Source organism: Lolium rigidum, chromosome 1 (genome assembly GCF_022539505.1).
Source record: "Lolium rigidum isolate FL_2022 chromosome 1, APGP_CSIRO_Lrig_0.1, whole genome shotgun sequence".
In the NCBI taxonomy this organism is placed as follows: Eukaryota; Viridiplantae; Streptophyta; class Magnoliopsida; order Poales; family Poaceae; genus Lolium; species Lolium rigidum.
Genome location: NC_061508.1, coordinates 114,468,940 through 114,492,303, shown reverse-complemented (window position 1 = coordinate 114,492,303; position 23,364 = coordinate 114,468,940). Strand labels below are relative to the sequence as shown.

General features: G+C 42.7%; 2 protein-coding genes across 2 annotated transcripts; one reads left to right on the top strand and one right to left on the bottom strand.

The window, feature by feature from the left end:
* Nucleotides 1-446: 446 nt before the first annotated feature.
* On the top strand, nucleotides 447-1,517 carry LOC124650398 (BTB/POZ and MATH domain-containing protein 1-like). Its single transcript, XM_047189931.1, has one exon. It carries the CDS (start codon nucleotides 447-449, stop codon nucleotides 1,515-1,517), a length of 1,071 nt encoding a protein of 356 aa, XP_047045887.1.
* Nucleotides 1,518-3,540: 2,023 nt separating this feature from the next.
* Nucleotides 3,541-6,975, bottom strand: LOC124680331 (putative low molecular weight protein-tyrosine-phosphatase slr0328). The gene is made up of 6 exons (XM_047215405.1): nucleotides 6,669-6,975; nucleotides 5,976-6,088; nucleotides 5,752-5,887; nucleotides 5,588-5,655; nucleotides 4,824-4,910; nucleotides 3,541-3,666 (listed from the first exon to the last, which is right to left on the bottom strand). Exons 1-6 carry the CDS (start codon nucleotides 6,958-6,960, stop codon nucleotides 3,589-3,591), a joined length of 774 nt encoding a protein of 257 aa, XP_047071361.1. The 5' UTR covers nucleotides 6,961-6,975; the 3' UTR covers nucleotides 3,541-3,588.
* Nucleotides 6,976-23,364: the final 16,389 nt, after the last annotated feature.

Here is a 23,364-nt window from a genome sequence, read left to right as displayed (position 1 = left end):
ACTTGTTATTTTCGGGTGTGATGAAACATTGCCAACTCAGGATGCTTCACGATTTGAATTATAGTCATTGAAATTATAGCCGTTAAAATTATAGCCGTTGAAATAATAACCGTTGTAATACACCGTTGCAAATGGCCGTTGAATAATATTATTTAAATATATAAGAGGGAATATAAAACTATCGGCTAAAGATGGAATGATATAAATGATGAAATCTTCTTAATTCACAGTATATATAGAAATACAGATGATGAGATATAGACCATCTTGCTGGAAGTTCTCTACACCTCCGCCTCTCCTTCTTTTTGTCGTCCAAATATTCTCTCAGTCCAGTTCTTGCACCGCGCTCCTTAACCCTACCGCCTCGCCGCCCTCCTTAACCCTACCGCCCCGCCGCCCTCCACCGCCCCCAAACGCCAACGTGCCTAGTTCCACTATCTCCCAGGATGGTTGCAACCCAGAGGCAAGTTGTGAACACATCATCGAGGTGCACCCCGGGGATAGCGCGGGGCACACACTCGTTCGAGATCATTGGGTACAGCCTGCACAAGGGCATTGGTAGAGGCAATTGTATATGTTCCGATACCTTCTCCGTTGGCGGCTACGAATGGTGCATCCGCTACTACCCTGATGGTTACAAAGAGGACGAAGAGTACGTCTCCGCCTTTGTCGAGCTCATCAGCAATGATGGCGAGGTGAGGGTCCTCTCGGACTTGAGCCTGGTGAAGGAGGACTCCGGGCTGCCCTTGTCAGGGGTCTCCCAGGAAACGCCAACATTATTAACAGCTGGATCCTATCGGGGCTACTCAAAGTTCATGAAAAGGAGCGAGCTGGAAGCATCACCATACCTGCGGGACGACCGCCTCGTGATCAAGTGTGAAATCACTGTCATCAAGGAACCACGGGTGAGGCAGACCTCATCGGTCTTTGAGGCCCTGGTGCCGCCCTCTGACTTGTCAGATAATCTGGGCAAATTGCTGGAGGCACAGGATGAAGCTGATGTGGTTTTCAAGCTTAAAGGTGAGGCATTCCCTGCTCACAAGATCATCCTCGCAATGCGATCCCCAGTATTCAAGGCGCAGTTCTACGGGCCAATGAGTGACAAGTCGATGCCAAACATAGAAATTGAAGACATCCAGCCTGCTATTTTCAAAGCCCTGCTTCACTTCATATACACAGATTCATTGCCTTCAATGGATGGTCTTGATGATGTTGACAAGGAAGAAATGGTGAAGCACTTACTCGTGGCTGCAGATAGGTATGCAATTGAAAGGATGAAGATGTTATGCCAAAGCATTCTCTGCAAGAATATTGATGTTGAGAGTGTGGCGACCACATTGGCTCTGGCTGATCAGCATCACTGCAGCATGCTCAAAGATGCTTGCGTCGAATTTATCATCTCTTCTGGCAGAATGAACGATGTGTTGGCAAGCCAAGGGTATGTACACCTGAAACAGTCAAGACCTGCTGTGTTTGTTGATATCTTTGAGAAGTTAGCCATGTTTCACAATATTTAGTGTGCCCATCCTGTGAAACTTCAGATAATCAACTTAGTTGACGCCTAGGAACCCGAGATCGATGAACTAGTCCCATCTTCAAGTTTTCAGAGGTATTTTGGATGACGCTGCTGTAGAAGATATGTTGGATAAAGTTGTGTCCTGCAGAGTTTGGTATGCTCATCTTGGGTTAAGTTTTGGTCTCGATAGTATTCTGGTTAATGCATTGTCATCTGAGCTTGTGCTGTCTTCAGTTCTCATGAATGTCTTTCTACTACAAACATGGACTTAAAAGAGACATTTTAGAGAAGAGCTGGTTTTTGCAAAATGTATAAGCTTGTATGCAATGGTGTGGTCATGCTATATATGAATTGAGTACTGATGGAATGATGACTTTGCATTGTTTTCCTTTTAGTCTGTTCAGTTCGGGCTAAAACAATGCAAGTTAGCACATCATATCTGTTACAGTCCATTGTGGTTACCAGATAACACTTCGGTTACTTTTTTTGTTTAACTTTAAAATAATGCAAGTTAGCACACCAATAACTTTCGAGAGCAGAGTATTAATACACTGCTGAATGTTGCAAGCCTACAGTCCCGGATTGCTTTGACAGATACACTCCTAGATTTCAGTTAGTGGGGAAACTAGGTTTGAAATGGCTTCCAGCCTTCCGGGCATGATTGGTTGGCTTTGAACCAAGAAAGATGAGATTAACGACTACCAAAAGTTGTGTGACCCCTAAAATGCAAAATGCGCGACACCTGACCTGAAAAGCACAGTATGCTAATTTTGCACAGATAGCTGTCTGGCTTTTTATTCGTGGTAGGATCTCGACCGCTGACAGATTAGGTAAGCGTGGCCTACCTCACAATGAGAAATGTGTGCTCTGCAACGCAGCGGAAGAAACTGTTCATCATCTCTTTATGGGCTGTGTGGTCGCCAACATTATCTGGAGCATCGTTCTGAACTGGGTGAACTTTCATCAGGTCGTTTCTATCACGGACCAGCAACTACGAGAATGGTGGTGGCAAGGAAGGGCCATCATTGGCAGAGCTGGTACTGGTGGGTTTAACTCCTTAGTGATTTTGACATCCTGGACGATTTAGCGGGAAAGGAATGCCCGAGTTTTTGAAAAGCTGCACAAGCCGATCAACAAGATTATAGATCAAATTAAGGCTGAAGCAAAACTTTGGTGTCTAGCTAGTGCAGGCTGCACTTCCCTTCCTGGTTCTTAATTTCATCCTCTGTATGTGGTTTGTTTTTGGCGGTCGGTTACTTCTGTTGTAAGGCTGAGTTTTTCGTGTATTTTTTCTCTCTAAGACTTGCACCCACAGCAGTGGGTTTTCCCTCTTGTAATTAATATACATGCATGGCTCTTGCATGGTTCAAAAAAAATCGTTTATGGGGGCTGTCCTGAGAAGTGAAGTATGGACATTGACGCCACCTTTCGAGGAAAATCACAGTTGCTGGCATCAAAACTATGTTCTGAGGCAGGTTGTTGGATCCAAAGTACTACAAGGCGGCGATGCCTGCCCCAGTATGTTCTCTTTAGTAATTTTAGACACAAGGGAAGAATTGAAGGTTGCCACACTGATCCGCATCCACAAAAGCATTGCTTCCTTTTAATTCCTTCCGTCCTCCCATGGATACAATCTAATTATTTTTAAGTATTATGAACTATTATCAGATGCTCCAAATTGGGGATAGGACGACCACGTATTCTTTTACTGTGAGTACCAACTTCACTATAGCGTGTGGTCTTGATACCACCAGTTTCATGAAATTATTCAGTCATCAAGCAAGAAGTCCAGCTTCCGGAAATTCCATGAGAACCGTAGATTTCATGATTACGCGTGGACAAGCAAAGTATATGACAGCAGTGGTACCAGAGTACAAATCAAAACTTGGAAATGTACCCAGCCTAACGCTATATAGACACATGATAATAGAGAAGTGTGTATTTTGTATTCTTTCTCATTATATTATCTGGATTGAAGATGATGGCTAACACGAAGATAATCGACATCTGTGTCTGGTCCCTGTTACAATCAAATGAAAACGTGATGCTTACACTGGCTATTCATTCTGATATCAAGCAGAAATGTTTGCATTCTCTGCCAAGATGTCATCAAGTAACGACTCGCATGCATCTTCCAGTAGATCCAGTACCTGAAAAACCATTGGCCAAAGATTGCTTACAACATACAAAATTTCCATGTAAACTTTGTGACCCTAGCTAGCTTGCAACATGACTACTACACCTAAATCTAAATGTCTTTGAGATAAGTACGAACTTCTCATGGTTTCCATCTGCTAGCTAAGAAATAAATGCCATTAGGAAATCAAGGAAGAGTGCCAAGAATCTATTTTTTGCACTGATCTCGCGTTTTCATTTATTGAAATAAGCATTTTCAGTTAACTGCACATAGCGCTTGTATATTACTACATACAGTGCAGTAGCCTAAGCATGCATCTTTGTTTCATCGGAAGGATATTCATTTTTATGGGAGTACCACGGTTCCATTAGAAAAAAAAAGGTAACTAAATTACCGGCCAGAAGGTCCAGTACTTGATATTGCAAGGTGAGAATGCCGACATGTTGGATATGAGTGGGTCAGCTGGTCGTGGCAGTCATCTGTTGACACCACCACACATTGCAGAAAAAAGGCTTATCCTCATTAGCGATGCACACTGTATGGCGGCTATGGAAGCAGCATGCTGCCCTCTTCAATGGCTGAGAGGCCCAAGGTGGCCATATTGCTTGATATAATCCGTAGAGAGGCGTGTTTGTGGAGCAGAGCAGGAGCATCCAGGATTCAGGTGTGACTAACGGCTGAGCTAAAAGTGCTTAGGTTGTGGTGTGCGCGCAGGTTTGTAAACCCCTATTCATAGGTTTGTAAAATACATTTTCTATCTATCAACGCATCAGAGCAAGGCATTTGCGTTTTCTCGGCAGAAAAAACAATGCCTAGATGTTGGTTTTGGAAATGTCGGTATAGCTCAACAATAATTTATGTTTAACACAATGTTCATTGTTTTTTGAAACTTTGATGCAGTACTAAGACAGAGCTCATGAACATCAAGGTCATCACACTAAAACACGCTCATAAACATCAAAGTGATTGGACACTAAGACAAGCTAGATGGTTAACATAAGGTGTGGCTGGGCAATGCTAACCACTATGCTTGAGATGAAAACAAGGCATGTGCATTCATGCGCATATGAAGGCTGATGCCAGTTGGGGCAAATTATTAACTAAAAAGGACTGGAAAATCATGGCAGCCTTATGATACTGACTAACAAGCACATTGTGTCCTTGGCTCACCTTCTCGAATCCCTTAGCACCACCATAGTAAGGATCTGGGACTTCGGACTCCTTATGTCGCTTGCAATAGGAGCACATCAGCTTAACCTAGTAAGGATACCACAAATAAGTCTTTGGTCATGAAAAACAGCATTATCAGATATACTGTGCTTACTGCTAACAGCTAAAATATGTTTGAAACAAAGAATAAGTACTATAGCTCAAATTATCAGACGCCGAAAAATAATAAAAATATTTATCAGACAACTATGCAGCCTATTCCACTTTACAGAGGTAAGGGAATAACTAGTAGTAAGCAAAATCTCACTTGTAGACATTGTCAACAAGGCAAGCTCCTGAATTAAATAAGCAACATCATTTGGAGCAACAAGCAACACAAATCAATTTTTAAATGATATTAATGACTTCAGCATTTGCCAAACAGACAGTGCATCTTGGTGAAGTGTTACAGGCTAAGATTTCCAGAAATATCAAGTTGGTGTAGCAGCAGAATAAATGTCATTTCAACCACTTTTGCTGTCACGTTTTAAGGTACATATGTATCATCTATTCTTTATATGGGAAAAGACGGAAACAAAAGTAAGAAATTTCTTTTTGTTTAATATGGAGTTACGGAAAAAAACTGCACATGCAAATGCAATGAACTGAAGGTCAGGGGTAAAACTATAAACCTTAACAGTAGAAATGGACAGAAACATGTATGTACAATGAAGGATGAAATTATAATTTTATGATATAAAACAAATAAAGGCCATAATCCTAACCTTCTTAGGTGCACTGTCTGGGAGGGGTTCCTTCTTTTTCCATCTCTCAAATGAGCTCAAAATGTCTTCTGCATAATGGTCAAAATAAAAGTGCATGAAGCAGCAACACATCAACAAAAGCTCTGAGGTTTCTCAAACACAAACGAAGGGAGCTGAGAGAGAACCATAGTTCTGCCTATCCATTGCAAGGATGAGATCAAAATCTCGGAAGTCTGAGGGTCTGGTAGGCCTGGATATCGAGGTCACCTCAATCCCCCGCTTCTTGGAAGTTGCTATCATCCTTGAGTCAGCTTTATTTCCCTGAATCCATGCAACACCTCATCAGTTTTGATGTCTCTCAACAGCCTGATTAAGTGTACAAACGAGCAAAGTAAGTGCAGAATACAACCTCGTGATAACCGATCGTACCAGCAGAGTCTATGAGAAACTTGGAATCAAGCCCACGCTTGTTTACGAGGTTCCGGAAGACCGCCTCAGCAGCCGGGCTCCTACAAATGTTCCCTGTACATAAATTATACAATAGGCACAGGAAGTCAGATAAATATAGTGCCTGTATGCATCAGAAGTTCAGAACTCAATGCTCTAGCACACGCCAGCCAAGGTAAGGCAGTGTAATGAAATTATCTTCCGGCTAAAGATAACTGTATCAAGGTTTTTAAGGCGGTAAGGCGTCATAAGGCGGTGGTGCGGTTGGATGTTTGCATTTATGATGTCAAGTCCTCGCCACATGATTGACAAACAGGGAGTGGAGACTGAAACTAAATGGAACGTCAGGGCGGTAACCATGGAAACAAGAAATCCTGCTATCATGTGCGAACAAGGCTACCGCGATTTCTCAGGGAGACAGGGACAGGAGGACGCGTGCCACTGGAGAATCGGCGAGATAAAACTTCCGTCCGCCGGCTGGAAATGGAACCGGTGAACGGCCGCCCTGGACGCAGTATGCCCACACGCACAAAACGTGCGGAAGGAGCGGGACGAGGTAAGCTGAATCTAGAGATCGGCGCGCAGGTATTCAAGGACGCTACTCGAATCAGCTGATACGGACGCTCGCTCAGAGGAGGGGATTCGCGGGATTTACCGAGGCAGACGAAGAGGACGGCGAAGGGCTTGGCGTCGGTGCTCGTCTCCGCAGCCATCTCCTCCGCTTCCGCCGCCGCCGCGAATAGGGGGCGAGGAGGGTTTACGAACCGGTCGCGGGGGCGAAACTGGCGGAGACTGGTCGCGGTGCGTCCGTGCACGTGGCGATTGGTGGCTGTCCTCACAAGTGGAGTAGTGCGCCTCCTAACCGGGTCTCGCGCTGTCGGGTTCGGAGCCAAGGAGGAGTACGCGGCGGCGGCGGCGGAGGTCGACGCGAAGGCCGCCGCGACCATGGCCGGACGGCGAGCTAAAATGCTAGTGGATTTGTGTTGCCAACGAGCGAGTGGCTCGCGTCGCGCGGGCTGCGCTGGCGGAAGCGACAAGCGCGGGTTTGCGGAGCTTCCCTGCCACTGTTTCTAGTTCCTTCCGCATTTTGAACCTGAAAGCGGACCGACTGAAATACGCTTTCGGAGGATGTTTTCACCTGACCTGATTTTTTCCAAGGAATAGGCACCGGCTCCGATCATAATTTTATCTCTCCTCTATCTAGTTCAAATCAAGTTGTTTTTTCTTCAAATACTGGGGTAGCATCCAAAAATTTGTTCTCAATTTTATTTTGTTCTCAATTTCATGTTTCACCATCGATCCATAATTGACTTCTTTTGCATTTCTCGTATCGGTTTTCATGTATTAGCATCCGGATTTTATTACCATTGTCATTATGTATCCATTAACATTTTTAAGTGAAAAAATCTAATCACTCTTGTCTTTTCTAGATCGTAAAATTACTTAGTGCTCCTCTCAACACGGTCAACTAGTTGATTGTAATTAGCATGAAAACAAACATGTTATTTCACATATTTGTACATATTGCATAAAATAGAAACTAACTAAACACGGTGGAGGTTCTGATTATCGTCTTGTCAGCCCCTTTCTTCCTCTACCTCAGCTACTAGCTACTGCAAGCTCCAGTGGTGATATAAGGTTTCATGTCTTCATGCATCGAGACCGTCGATCCTTCTTGTCGCTTCTGATGGATCTTTTTGGCGCCACAAAGCGGCAAGGACAATAGCTGGTTTCGTCTCGGTTGTTCTAGGTTTGGGTGTCATGGTCGTAGAGGTGAGGCAACAACAACCATGTAACCAAAAGTGACCAACAAGGGGAAAGTGATGAGGAAATCTAATAGATCTACTATATATCCTTATTATGAGGTCTTTTGGATGCTTTAGTAGTTAGTGACGACTATGAAAATGACAATGTGGCCCATCTAGCGAGGATCAACATAGGAACTAGCGTTGGCTGGACATGTGATACTACAATGTGTATCGGGTATTGATATCATTGCTTAGAGCATCTCCAACAGGCGCGCTATATGCCGCTCCGACCGCGCTGCAAAAGTTTACCGCGCGATGCGCTGTGTTTCCCCCCACCGAAAGCGCTAAACTGGAGCGCGGGCCCAAAAAACGTTCCTCCGCCGGACGCTCCAAAATACAGCGTGCAGCGTCGGCGGAAACAACAATCACACACAAACTATGCATCAAACAAGATCAAACAAACTTCACAAATTCACAAATAAATGTACCATTTATTATTACAACACAAGAATATAACAAGTACATCAAATTGTTCACAACAAATGCAACAAGTTTATGGACATAGTTTTAAACAATACAACATAGTTTTCAAACAATACAACAAGTATGCAACTATTGTTATCCATGTCAATTCCATCATTCTTCCATGAGATCTTTTTTGAGCTCATCATGTGTTTCGTTGGAGCGAATGAAATGATGATACGAGGCAATGAACCGGGCAATCCTATGTGCGGACCTCCTCACTTGCACGGGAACCCCCATCAACTCATAGTGGGTATGATCCATATTTTTCCCACGATCATCCACTATAATCATGTTATTTTTTTGAGGTAAAACAGTGGGGTAAACCCACTGCAATTTTTATTATAATATTAAGTAAAATTACAAAGATTTACAAGGAGACTTAGTAACTCTCATAGAAAGAAAACAAAATCTAAACCAAACTTGGGATTGAAGCCACTCTTTGAATGTATCTGTATGTTTTTTCTTCATTCTGTGTACTAGCAATCTTAGCTCTTGAGAATAAATTGCTTTCCAACTACTGAACGCAGCATTTTAATTCTTGAATATATTGTTGTTCCTGACAATCCAAATTGCCCCATGTTGCCAGAATCAGTATTTCCATTGCAAAAGGCAACTTAATTTTAGACCTCATATCTTCGAAAGCTTCTAAAATTGACAATCTTTTGTTTCTCTATGGGCATACAAAGTTTCAGCACTGTTCAGCAAAAGGGCATGCCCAAAACAAGTGTACTAGTGTTTCTTCATCATTGCTGTTTCTTACAACACATTGATAGGATTGTAGTTGGAAATTATTTCTCCTTAGTAAATTTCTTGTATTTAATCTGTCATGGAGAAGTAGCCAGAAGAAGAATTTGTGTTTTGCCTGACATGAAGATTTCCATAATCTGGAGAAGATTTTTGGTGTTGTAGAAAATCCAATCATAGCCTTGTAAGATTTTTTTTAGAAGAAAACTCAGCATTTCCCCAAATATAAGACCAATTATCATAATTTCCCTCTTGTACCACTGTTAGAGCATTCTGGCAAACTATTTCAAGGTTTTGGAATTCCTCAAAAGCCTGTTGCGAGAGGAAGATGAAACAAATCCTCAAGATATTCTGTATGTATCACTCTGTCAACATTCCAATCAGTATGTTTGGCAAAAGTTATGATGAGGAAATCTTTGATGTAAGCAATTTTGTTCCCATAAATCTGTCCAAAAGTTAGTCTTTCCATTTCCAATATTGCACCTAGACATGGATTTGTAAATATCCAGCAGTTTGAGATGTGACTTCCACCAGAACGATCCTTCGAAAATATTTGTGAGCAGATTGTCATTGCTATAATAAGAGTCTCTGATTAAATGTACCCAAGGTATGTCATGGTTATTGAAGAATTTATGAAGATTCTTTAGCATGAGTGCCTTATTTTGGATTTCTAAATTGAGTACTCCCAGTCCCCCTTGGTCTTTTGCTCTGCATATTTTTTTCCAGGCAACAAGAGCAGAACCATTGGCTTGAACATCTGAATTCTTCTTTCTCCATAGACAATGTCTCATATACTTTGCCACTTGTTCCTTTATTGTGACAGGGACATTAAAGAAGCACATGAAGAAAATTGGCATGGAAGAAAGCACTGATTTGACCAATTGTAGTTTACCTCCATAGTTTAGAAAATCAGCAATCCCTCCTAGTATTGCTTGTGTTCTTTGCACAATGGGTAGGAAATGTTCCATGGAAGGTTTAACAATACATAGGGGTAACCCAAGGTATGTGAAAGGGAGGGATCCTTTCTTGCAATTTATTGTTGCTGAAAAGTGATTGAGCCTTTCTTCACTTAAGTTTATGGGTACCATATTTGATTTGTTGTAATTCACTCTCAAACCAGTAGATTCAGCAAATGTTTGTAACAGAGCTTTCAGGCAAATCAAATTTCTTGCATCTTCTTTCATAATAACCAAGGTATCATCGGCATATTGTACAATAGGGAAGTCATGACAAGCTGTATAGGGAATTGGTCCATCAATAATGCCTTGAGCCATAGCTTTGTTCAAAATGGATTGAAGTAAGTCTAGTGCTAGCACAAAAAGCAGAGGTGAGAGAGGGTCACCTTGCCAGACCCCTCTTTTGCAATAGAATTTCTTCCCAGGTGTACCATTTAAAAGGATAGCAGATGTTCCAGTGCCAAGAATAAATTTAATCAATTTAATCCATCTTTCACCGAATCCTCTTGCTCTTAAAATTTCCAGTATTGTACTATGTTAAATTTTGTCAAAAGCTTTTCCAAAGTCAAGATTGAGAATAATAATCTCCTCTTTTGATTTATGACATTGGAAAAGATATTCAAATGCCAGCCCAAACAGTCTTGGATTGATCTTTGTTTCAGAAAACCATATTGATTGTTGTGAACTAGTTGAAGGATTATCTTGTGTAGTATGTTAGCCAAAAGTTTGGTGATAATCTTGAGAACTGTATTGAGCAAGGATATAGGTCTGAAGTCACTTGGAAGCATGGGAGAGTCAACCTTTGGTATGAGAGTAATGTAGGAAGAGTTTATACTTTCCATGTTGACATTTCCTTCATAGAAGTTCTTTATCAAATCTTTGACATCTTTTCCAATGATTTGCCAACAACTTTTAAAGAATTCATTGTTGAAACCATCAGGTCCTGGGGATTTATCATTTGGCGGTTTCTTTATAATATCATCAATTTCTTTATCAGTAAAAGGTGCTTCCAACTGTGCACTAGTTTCAGAATCCATCCCCTCACCATAGATATCATGCAAATTAAACTGCATTTTTGGGTTGTTAGTCTTCCCCATTCTTTCTTTAAAATTTTTCCACAAAATATCAGATTTCCCATCATGATCAGCAATTTCAGCCAAATTTTCATTCACTAGCATTGAGATATAATTATGTGTATAGCCGATTGTTGCTTTGTTGTGGAAGAATCTTGTATTTGCATCCCCAAGTTTCACCCATTTTATTTTCCCTCTTTGTTTATGGTAATATTTTTGATTTTGTAGCAAAGTGATCACATGATTTTTGAGGATATCTCTGAGATTCCATTCTTCAAGAGAAAGAGTTCTGAATTCTTCCAAATTATCCAAGAGGGTGATGACTGAGTTGAATTTATCAATTAAAATCCTTAAACAAGGCAGATTTTTGGCCCAAAGCTTAATACCTTTTCTCAGATTCTTCAATTTAGTAGTAATTCTCTTGACAAGATCAGAATGCCCTACTAGAATATTCCAACTGTTTTCCACAATTTGTTTGAAGTTACTGTGTTGTAACCAATAATTTCAAATCTGAAGATTTTTGCCTTTGGGATATTTGTTCCAATAGAGATGACACAAGGCACATGATCAAAAGTAGGCTTAACTAGTGGAAAAACCAAAGAGGAAGGATAAGTACTTGTCCAAGAGGTAGAAGTAAAGAACCAGTCTACTCTTTCAAGGAGTGGAGTTTGCTACATATTGCTCCAAGTATATTTTCTTGCTTTTAGTGGTAATTCCACCAAAACAAGATTACTGATAGCCTCATTAAAAAGTAACATCCCATTTATGTCTCCACCTAGTTTATTTCTATCTGAAGGTTTCTGATAAAATTGAAGTCCCCCAAAATTAACCAATCCATATTATCAGGCATATCAATATTGGCAAACCATTCAATGAAATCAGCTTTCCTTTTTGCTTGACTTGGCCCATATACATTTGTTAAGATCCATGTGTTGTTTGAAAGATTGCAGGTGAATTGCACATATATGGAGAATTCATTCTGAAAAGCAACAGTACCAGTAAAGAGGGTGCTGCTCCAGATGATAATAATTCCTCCAGATGCCCCAATTGATGGGAGAAATTCAAACTTATTATATCTTTTTGGGGGCAAACTTTTTGATATAATCCATATCAAAGGAATTTCTTTTTGTCTCCTGTAAGCATATAATGTCACAATTTGATTCATCAATTTTACTGGCAAGAGCAACCCATTTCTTCTCAGAATCAATACCCCTCAAGTTCCAATTTAGAAATTTCCATAATCTTGATCCATGGGAAACTATGTGTGTATTTGATTTTTCTCATGAAGACAAATAGTGTTCCATGTGCAAGTGAACTGTGTGCAGTTGAAGAAACACATGTAATGCAAATGACAACAGGATAAAGATGAACAAGTCACAACTCATAATATTCATCATTACATGTGCCCATGACCAGCATAAGATCCACAAAAGCAACCATAACAAGTTTTGGTTTATGACCCAGGCTTTACAGATATCTGAAAGTATTTCCTCCCTTTCCACAAAAGCTATTTTTCTGACTATCATTAGGAAACTCTATTTGGATGGACTTTTTTGGCATGTGATGCCACTCCAACAGTAGCACCTGTCCCCTTTTCCTTGCTGCTCCCACTAGAGCTTGCTTGAGCTTTCCCTCTTATTGTCTTGTTTACTGGAGCAACACTGTCTTGAGCTGGACCTGGAGATTTCTTGCTTGCCTCTAACTTGTTCCTCTTCTGCAGTCTCTTCTCCAGACCATCTTCCTCCACCTTACAGAATGAGGCAGCCAAATTTTTTAAAACTTTCGAATTAATCGAAGGAGGGGCAGCATTGCAGGTCAAACATTTTTTATCTCAAGTCCATCATTTAGAAGAACCAATCTAGGACTTCTTCTTACCTCTGATTCAACAAGAGGCACTTTTCCATCTCTCCTCTTCCTTTAAGGAGAGAGAGGAACCAATTCATCAGGCTTAGTGTTATCCTTACTTTTCTCCAGTGTTTCCTCCAGCAGCTTGCAAACAGGAGCCTGGGTCACAACACACTTATTAGGTATGACAAAGGAAATAGTCTATTCTGATTCAATAGGCTCCTTGATAATATTCCATAATTGAGAAGACAAGAAACCTTTGGCCCAATCAAATTTATAAGGAGTCAGGGGCATGAGAGTGACAAAGTTAAACCAACTTACAGGGATCTCACAAGTAGACACACTTCCATAAGAAGAGTGCAGGTGTGGAGCAAATAAATTCTCCCAAATTTGCATTCCCTGCTTAGAGAATCTTTTTGTCAGGTCATGTTCTTCAGGCACAGAAAAGAAATGTGTTTCTATTTTCCCAATGATAAGATGTGCTTCCTATTGGGGAACCATATTCACATCCTCCAACAGCTGATAGTCATTAGCATTATTTTCTCCAAGTTGATCTTCTACAAGTACTTGTTGTGCATTTTTTCCAAGAAAGCATTTTCCACTACTCATCTTCCTCATCGAGATAGGCCTGAGCAATATTCAGTAAACCTTCCCCCATGTGATTGTTTGGCAGCAAGCCCAATTCAAGTCCAGCATGAATAATTATCTGTTGATTAACAGCATTGTCAGAAGAGTTGGAGTTGGAGCTACCAGAGGAATAAGTAATATCACTGCTTGAGTCAGCAGGTGGAGGATTATCAATATTCATTTCTTCAGCATGGATTGCATCAAGGAGCCCCTGAAAAGTAGCATTTGGAGCTAGATCAACTTCCATCTCATTATCCACAGCTTGCTAGACATTATTTCCCATGGCCCAATGCCCCCATCCATCATTCTCTTCCACTTCATTATCCTCTTCAGCAGGTTGTACTGGCAGCAAGGGAGCAGCAAGTGGTGCCAAGTCAGCAAGCAAAGGATGTGGGTCCACTCCATCACCTGGAAGTGGGTCCTCATCTGGTGCCCCCCCAAGTAAGTTATGTTGCAGCACTTCTACTGAAAAAGTCCAAGATTCTGTTTCTGGCATGTTCCCTTCAGTAAACCTGATACTTTTGGGAATTTCTGCCAGGTTAGTGACTCTAACCTTGGCCATCACTCTTCCTTTTTTGTTAGGATCTCTTTCCCAGAGCAGTAAAGTGCCAATGTCATGGAAACATGCATTGAGGTCCTCTGTGTTCATGTGATCCAAGGGTGGGCCAACCAACAGTACCCAAGCATCTCTATTAAAATTAGAAGCACGCCAATTAGCCCCTTCATCATGCTTACATAAAGAGATGTCAACATCGCCAAATGCATTAGGACTAGAGTGGATTAATCTTTCCCTATCACTAACATTAGTAAACTGCACATATGCGGCACCAAAAGGGCATTCTTGGATACTATGAAATCCTACCTCAGCAACCTCATTGAGATACTCCTCAAGCACATTTCGAACATTACTGAAGTGTACCTGACCTTGGGGGAAAGGATTGATGGTGGCGATGGCGTACTGCTCATGCAGCCGCAGCTTCTGAGCGACGACCACGCGTTTGACTCCCACCTGTCCCTCGATATGTTGAATCTGAAAGCCATGGGGGACGAATGGATGAGGGTCGATGGGGATGTTCGCCATTGTCACCGGCGAGACCTCCGATGATCGAGGAGCGGTGGTCGGCAGAGGGGTGTCAGGGTGGTGAGAGAGTGACGAAGAAGCCGAGGAGGCAACGCAGAGAGGGTTTTTTGCCACCAGAGTCTGGAAAAAAAGAGAATTCCCTAAAAAGGAAACTTGCTGCATTTGGGGAGCAGGCCCATGGGCCTTAAACCAAGAAAGGTAAGTCTTGTCGGGCCATGCCAAAATAGGGAAAGTAGGGAAATTAAAAGAGGAAATAAATCTCGGTAATTTGGCGCCACGGCCTAGGTTTGTCGGCTGATTAAATTGCAGGTGATTGCTCCTTTGACCAGCAGTAATCTCATAAGTAGGGCAATTAAAATTCTCCTTGAATGGCCCTTTAATTTTTCGAGAAGTCACAGCCGTCGTGGCAGCTGTTGGGTGCACAATTCTCTGAAAAAATGACTGTCTTGAATTATGCTCAAAACCTTCATGTGAATAAGATAGCCTTGAAAAAACTGATTTTGAATTTGAAGACTTCGACTTGACCTCCTTCCATTCATCCTCTTGTTGTTTATAGAATTTTTTTCCTCAACAATCCAGTTAGGTCCTCCTTGACCCCAGAGATTGAAGAAAACTTTGAAAGATGAATGAGAATAAGAAACCGAGTTGTAAATTCCAAAACCAATAACACTTGATGATACTGAAAATCTGAATGTTCTGCCATGAAGGAGCTTGACATTGTAGTGAGCTGCTGTTCCTCCAAAACAAGCTTGAATAGCAATAGCCACAGTATGAACATCCAATCTAAAACAAGCTCTGCCAAAAGAACATACTAGGAAAAAAGGTTTTCTCCTAGAGAACTTATCCAAGTTAACTCTTTGCCCAAACTTTCTCAGACAAGCATCAGCAAAAAAATTCCCTTGGTTGAAGTCAAATCTCGCAAAAGCAACATCTTGGAGTTCAGAACTATCAACTTGTACAATATTTGGGCTGACAACTGCTTCAACGGAAGGATGCAAAGAAGAACTAGGATTGTTCATTTGCAATGCATGCACAATAGAAGCAGAGATTACACGCTCCCCCACTAAAACAGTGAACAAATTGAGATCCATGAGCTGACTAGGCCTGATTTTCTCATTAAGCGGTAAAAATCTAGCATCCAGAACTTGTTCTTTTGAATCCAGGAGCACAAGCCTTTTAGCATGAGGCTTAAGTATAAGAAAAACTGATCTGTTGAGGAAGGGTTTTACATCTCTTCTCACACATGAAGGATCCAAATCAGCATATGTAACTCTCCATCTAACTGGTGGACCCTCAGGAAAAGAAGAAAAACCAGGTGGAGAGAGCAAACAAGCTTCAACTAGAGCAACATGTGAGTGGAACCTTACAGTAGAGCCAGTACAAAAAAACTTCACCAATGTTGAGGTATTTGCCAACCAAAGGAGCATCTTTGTGATTAACCAATGCCAGTCAATTCCTCGGCCATAGAACAAGAAAACCAGGGGAGGACTTGCTCTTACCATTATCTAGGAACTCTTCAAAGGAGACCTTCCAACATCCAAGGGGGGGGGGAGGAGCCATAGGGTATTGCTCTTACCATTATCCGGGAACTCTTCAAAGGAGACCTTACAACATCCAAGGGGAGGGGGAGGAGCCATAGGGTATCACCTTGAAGAGGAAACGACACCGGAGACAATGATCGGAGCAGAAGAGGGAGATCACCAGAGATCAGAGATATCGCCGGCGATAAAGGTGTCTAGGGCTTAGGGTGGCGGTGGGTGGGTGGGAGAGCCATTTTCAGGTGATATATATATATATATATATATATAATCATGTTATGCATAATGACACAAGCGGTCATGATATACCAAAGGCACTCTTGGTCCCAAAATCTAGTCGGTCCCCTCACAATGGCAAATTGGGCTTGCAAAATCCCAAATGCTCTCTCTACATCTTTCCTAGCTGCCGCTTGTGCATTGTGAAATTGGGTTTGTTTCTTACCTCGTGGTTGATAACCGGCTTCACAAATGTTTGCCACCTTGGATAGATACCGTCGACGAGGAAGTAGTCGTAGTTGTACTTGCGTCCATTTGCTTCAAACTTCACCAATGGACCTTCCCGCATTGCAAGTCTTGTCATTAGTGGTGACTGTTGAAGAACATTGATGTCATTGCAAGACCCGGGCATTCCAAAAAATGAATGCCATATCCAAGTCTCATGATCAGCGACCGCTTCAAGGACTATAGTGGCATCCTTCTTGTACCCTTTGAATTGTCCATGCCATTCCGCCGGACAATTCTTCCAACTCCAACATACAATCAATTGAGCCAAGCATACCTGGAAATCCTCGGTCGGCGTTGAACTTCAAAAGTCTTGCCGTGTCTTGAGCATTGGGGGCTCTCAAGTATGTGGATCCGAAAACATTCACAATTGCCATGGCAAAGCGTTTGACACACATGATAAAAGTGCTCTCTGGCCAAGTGGTCATCAACTAGATCCGCCGGTATACCGTATGCCAACATACGCAAGGCGACGGTCACCTTCTGATATGTGCTGTGACCAAATTCTCCTGCGGCATTTCTTCGTTGCTCAAAGAATCGATCATACTTGGTCACCTCCGTTGCTATGTGCTTGAACAAGTTGATGCTCATCCGAAAACGCCGCCAAAAATAGCTTTCGGGAAATATAGGATTCTCATTGAAATACGACCGCATCAACTTCTCGTGCCCTTCAATCCTTTCTCTCCACAACTTTTGTCTACCGAACACCGATCCACCTATTTTTGGCTTCTTGACGGCGCGGTATGCTAATAGTATGGATATGTTCTCTTCTTCCTCTATGTCATATTCATCGTCCGATGAATAGTATGATGAACTCTACAAATATACATATGAAATGACTTCACTACTACTAGCTTGTAGCAAAAAATTGGAGAAAATGTTGGCGGCCGGTGGAGGCGCATACCTTGCGAGCAAACCAGCAAGCATCTTGGCTGCACCATGTTGAAAGTAGGCTCGACGACGACATGGACGCCACTCGAGCGTGCCGCTAGCAAGAGAAGGAAGCGCGGGGGAGGCGAAGTGCCGTCGGAAGCGCCGACCTTGTGCCCGTCGGTGACGGCGACTCGGTACAGCGCGGCGAAGCGGTTGAAACTGCCGGGAGGAGGCGCGAGGGAGGCGGATCTACGGCGCAACGGCGAACTCGAGCGGGGGCGGCGGCGAAATCGACCGACGCCGACGAAATCGCGCGGCGACGGCGCGGGTGGGGAAATGGAGGGCGCGGGTGTAGGGTGAATTTTCCAGCCGTTGGAGCTTCGCGCGCGTGAGAAAAGATGCCGCACGCTGCAGCCAACGCGTCACAATATGGTGCCCCGGATAGTGCAAAACGCAGCACGCACCAAAAAAATTGCAGCGCCGTGCGGATAGCGTGCCTGCTGGAGGAGCAAATTCGTCTCTGCGCGCTGCATACCGGCGGTTTTTATAGCGCTGGCGCGGGATAGGGTGCGTGTTGGAGATGCTCTTACTATTGGCCACTGAGAACGTATGAAGTTCTGGAGCATTGTATAACTCCTCCTGCACCCATACTATTTGCACCCATACTACTTGAGTTGTTTAAATATTGAAAATTATGAAATAAATTTAATACACTAACATTGCATCAATATGTTAAGCGAAAGAGTTTTAGAACTAATTCAATATATGCAGATTGAGGAACAAAAACGAAAATTCCACCGCTGAAGTGTTAATATGCCAAATTCATATCCCAATCATTAGCTTCCAGAGTTGTGTTTTGAATTTCGTTTTGAAATTTTTTGTGACATTATTTGATGATGAGATTTTCAGATTTGGGACTACCGGAAGTACACTGGGGCCTGGCCTTTCCGTCGTTCGGCCGGGCGGCACCTCGCAAACCCTAACACCCAATCGCCATGGCCGACGCTCTCCGCCGGGACGACCCGGAGTCCTTCCCCGACGACGAGGTCGCGCCCTTCACGGCCTCCTCCTCCACCTCCCAGGGCGACCCTTTCCGCGTCGCCTTCCTCATCGCCGCGCCGCCGGCCATCTCCCGCCTGTACGTGCAGTGGCCGCGCCCGGGCGGCCTCGAGCCCGCAATCGGCATCGCGACCTCGTGGCGGCCCATCGCGACCTCGTCCCTCTTCAGGCTCAACTGCAATCTTCAGCAGGATTACTTCATCTGCAGAGCGTCCTCCTCGCCGCACCAGCCGCCGCCGCCGCTGCTGCTCAAACGGATCCCCATGTACTGAACCAGTGGTCGACGCGTGAAGAAGAACGGGAACGCGGTAACCATGCCGCGCACGTTTCACCTTCCCAGTCTGGGCCTCCTGCGCCGCGGCCAAGAGCAGTTCGCCATGGCGCAGCTGGATGTCTTCCGTAACCCCAAGCCGGCAGGGGAACTGTGTGTAATTCGCTCCCGTTTATCCGAAGATCATCAGGAAGACAAGTGGGAGATTAAGCAGAGGATGCAGATCCACTGCCGCGAGGATGAGTTCCTCCACTTCTCTACTGGAGAACCGACACGATGATCCCCTTCAACAACTTCTTGTGCCGGGTCAATTACTACCGAGGAGGAATTCTGTTCGGCGACGTGTTCGAAGAAATGCCCAAGCTAGTTTACCTCTGGCTTCCCATTGCCGACCGTCCTCGTGATACATCAGCACACCCATTCTTTGACACGAAGCGCAGCGTGTGTGTCACTGAAGCTGGCCTGAAGTTCATCGACGTTTCCCGTGAAACCGAGAGCTTTTGGGCCCAAATGGAACCTGGTACTGGTTTCACCATCACCTGTCACACATCGAAGATATCAGAGAACATGAAGTGAGACAAGGATTTCTCCGTCACGTCCAAGGATTTGTGGGCTTGCAACAGCTCTGATCTCCTTCCACGCTGCTGTGCTCTGATGTACCCTCTTGTGAGTATGGACAGGCCCCATTTGGTTCATTTTCTGTTGGCTGATCAGTCTTGGGATGGAATCTACAATGTTTCGAATGTATCTATTGACGATGAGTCCAGGGATGGTGAAATTGACAAGGTTTTCAGTGTATCTATTGATATGACTACCAAGGCAGTGGTGTCTATCCTTCCTTATATTGAAGGGATCTCTGTGGCAAAGATGCTGACATGGTCGACTTCAGGTCCCACCTTCTCCAGCCCTTTCTCCCCTCTGAGTTCCCCAAGTTCTTGAATGAATCATTATGAGTTCCATCTTTTCAAGCTGAACTGAAATTTTGATATAAATTCAGATTGGAATTAGACTAGGAAATGTTTTGACTGTTGTTACTTCAAATAATATAATTTTCTAAATGATTCCAGTTAACTCATATGTTTAGTAGAGTGGCATCATATATCCTTGCATATCAATATATATACCATATGTCTGTTATTTACCCCAACTACGAATGCATCTGATTTAGTGTTGGAGAACTGAAAACCTTGAGTGATCTAATACCAAACACCAACGTTCATGCTAGGTATTGTGCTAAAGCAAATGGTGTGAGATAAAGGTGCGAGATCAACTTTATGATAACCTCACCATACAGAATATTAGAATGTATAGTTAAACCCTTATTAAGCATGGATTCAGAGCTGGGATCCAGTCGTAGTGGCTGCTTTTTTTTTCCATTTTTGTTATCATCTAATTCTTGCAGGAGCTAAACAAACATCAGCTTCTTAACAAGCAATAGAGCAAGTTACAGAAGAATTCTTGCTAGGCATGCATAGTTATTTATAGCCTAACATAGATCACCATAAGTATAAGGTCCCATTAAAAATTGTGCCAGCAAAGGTACAAGAAACCAAGGACTAAATGTCATCCAGGTGAGTGTAAAGGTAACACCCAGATTGTCAGGCCGATGATGAGATCTAAGTGACAACCTATGTTAGATGCAGCGATTAAAGTGGTTCCAGCTTGGCTTAGGTGCATGACTGTCAGAGCAGGGAAATTAACATTGATTAAATCCGTGTTGATGGCGAGGCCGGTACATCAACTGCTTGTCGCTGATGCTCCAATTTGCCGTTTTGAGGAGATAGGTAAAAGTCTGAGAGCTTTTTTTTTGCCCGGAAAGAAGGTGCAAGGTGGACAATGCCTGCTATCTTGGAACAATATAAGCAAAACTTGAGACTACAAGGCCTGGCATTGAGAGTGAGGTGGGAGTGGCCCAGAAGGAGAAAAGACCTTGGCAGGGCCTCCCGATGCTTAAGGACACTGGAGCACGGAGTTTAAACGGACTGAACAACGGTGTTTTGTTCTTCCGCCGCACTGACTTCACATGAGAGATACTAGACTAGAAAGAAAGATGCATGTATATGACCATCCAATTAGGCTGGCAGGTGATTAGAAAAGCAAAGGTTGCAAGCTCTGTTGTCCGCTCGTTGGGTCTCTTGTCTTTTTAGCCAAGGTTGCAAGCTATGATGCTGAGTTGTTGCTTTGCTTCAGACAAATCCAACAATGGTCTTCTGTCTTTGCAGAACTAGACAAGAATATTAACTAGGTACAGGCCTATGTTTGCCAAGCTCCAAATACTCGTCGAATACTTCTGTCATATTTTGTCTCTAGTAATAAAGCAGTAGTAGAATTTGCAGTCACAAACACACATGTATTTGTGCACTTCAAAGGAAATTCAAAAACTTCTTACGTCATTCATGACATTAGATAAGTATTATGTACTCAAGTTAATTGGGAACATACGTTAGTATATATGTGCATGTAATACCCTTCGTCCATTAATGACAGTAGACATGTATTTCGTACTCACCTCATTTAATACCCTGCGTCCATTAATGACAGTATGTGTCATCAACCGGCCACACTACTACTACACTTGTCCGTAATAGTTTTTGCTGCCTAAATAGGCACATGTCGAGGTTTGACGACTGTCTTAAGGCCAATTAGTGATGTGGGCTCAGTGGCATACTATTCTATACTAATACAAGCATCGCTGGATCACGGAGACCATAGCTGAAGAGCACATATAAGAGCCATCATGGTCATGAGGAAAAGCCCCAATGGTCGGAACTCCCCAATGACACCCTTTCCCATTCTGTGAGACAACAACATCAACATTAATCTTGGTCACCCCCGTAGGGGACGTAATCTATTTTGCCGCACCATCCATCTTGCCAGGGTAGCCGCCACGACAGGTCATGGCGATGGCCTCTTGGGTGAACTTAGGTCCACCATATAAACTGTGACTAAATTTGTTCCACCACTTGCCACACCCAGGTGGACCATTGGGACTTTATCCAGAAATTATTGATGGGCCTAGCCCACAATAGTTCTTACACCCTGGGAGGTCAATTTATCGGACATCTAGCCAAAAATATATTTAGTCTCTATAAGCTTAAACGGACCGAACAACCGTGTTTTTTTTCTTCTGCCGCACTGACTTCACATGAGAGATACTAGACTAGAAAGAAAGGAGTGGTTGTCGTTGTATGAACAGTAATGAGCACATGTGAAAACAAAAGCTGCGTATATATGACCATCCAAATAGGTTGGCAGATGGTTAAAAAGCAAAGGTTGCAAGCTCTCCTGTCCGCTCGTTGGTTCTCTTGTCTTTTTAGCCAAAGGTTGCAAGCTATGATGCCAGCTCGTTGCTTTGCTTTGCTTCAGACAAATCCAACAATCGTCTCTGGAACTGAATTAGTTGGGTGCCACAAAATTCCCGTTGGATGCACACGTTTTCTCTAGCTGCCTCATTCTTTGATACTCGTCGTGTTGTAACAAGACATGGTAATCACTTCATCTATAATATTTCATTTTTTTTATCTCTCAACATTTTTATCACATTATACTAATCGATGACTCTTAATTAGTTTGAAATGTTATAGCACAGCCATAAATATATAGTAATAGCTAACCATTCACAATATTAAGCACGTACATATGTTTCATTTGTATGCTACTATTGTTATGTTGACACGCCTTGGGAGGTGGAGCATGCGTTCTTCAGATTTAAATGCATAATAAAACTACCTCTTAGCTGTAAACAAATCAATAAAGCTACTACACAAGGTATCCAATGAAAGTATAACTTGATCTAGACAGTAAAATTAAGTACTCCAAATGAAAATAAACGGTATCCGATAAAACTTCCCCTACACCGTTTAAGCATCAATCATATAAGTAGGAACATTTAATACAATTAATAGGTTTAAGGCTTAAAAGTTATGGAATTGAACTCTTCCTACGCCCTGTCAATCATATAACTTAAGACTTAATCATCTCACAAAAAATAGAACAATTAAAACTTAACATCCTGAAATGAGAACTGTTTTTCCCATTGTTATTGTCGGCATTCAAAAAAGCGTTACTAAGCGTACGCTTAAGCGTAGATTAGAGCGAAGCGGAGCCCTTCCGCTCAGCCCTTAACAAAAAAAAAATTCTAATATTTGATAGGTAAATAAAATGTATCCAATGAAACTATGCTTACATTTGACCAGTCAAATAGACTAAGGGCCAAAATGATCTAATAATGATTTAGAATTAATTCTAAACTTGGCATTTCTCAATGAGAAAGGGTGTGTTATGACAAAAAAAATTAATGGGAGCAATAAATAGCAGGAAGAGGATAACTGTCCACTTCCAACCTGCGGTGTGTGTGTGTGCGTAAGTTAGGTGGCTTGGGAGTCCAATTCCCCTATATATACCACACCCGGTCAGTCCCAATCACCATCCATTCCTACTGTTCCTGCATCGCCCCTCCTCTCCTCACTTACTTCCTGCTCGCTAGCTCGAGTCGACACTTCAAGTAGCC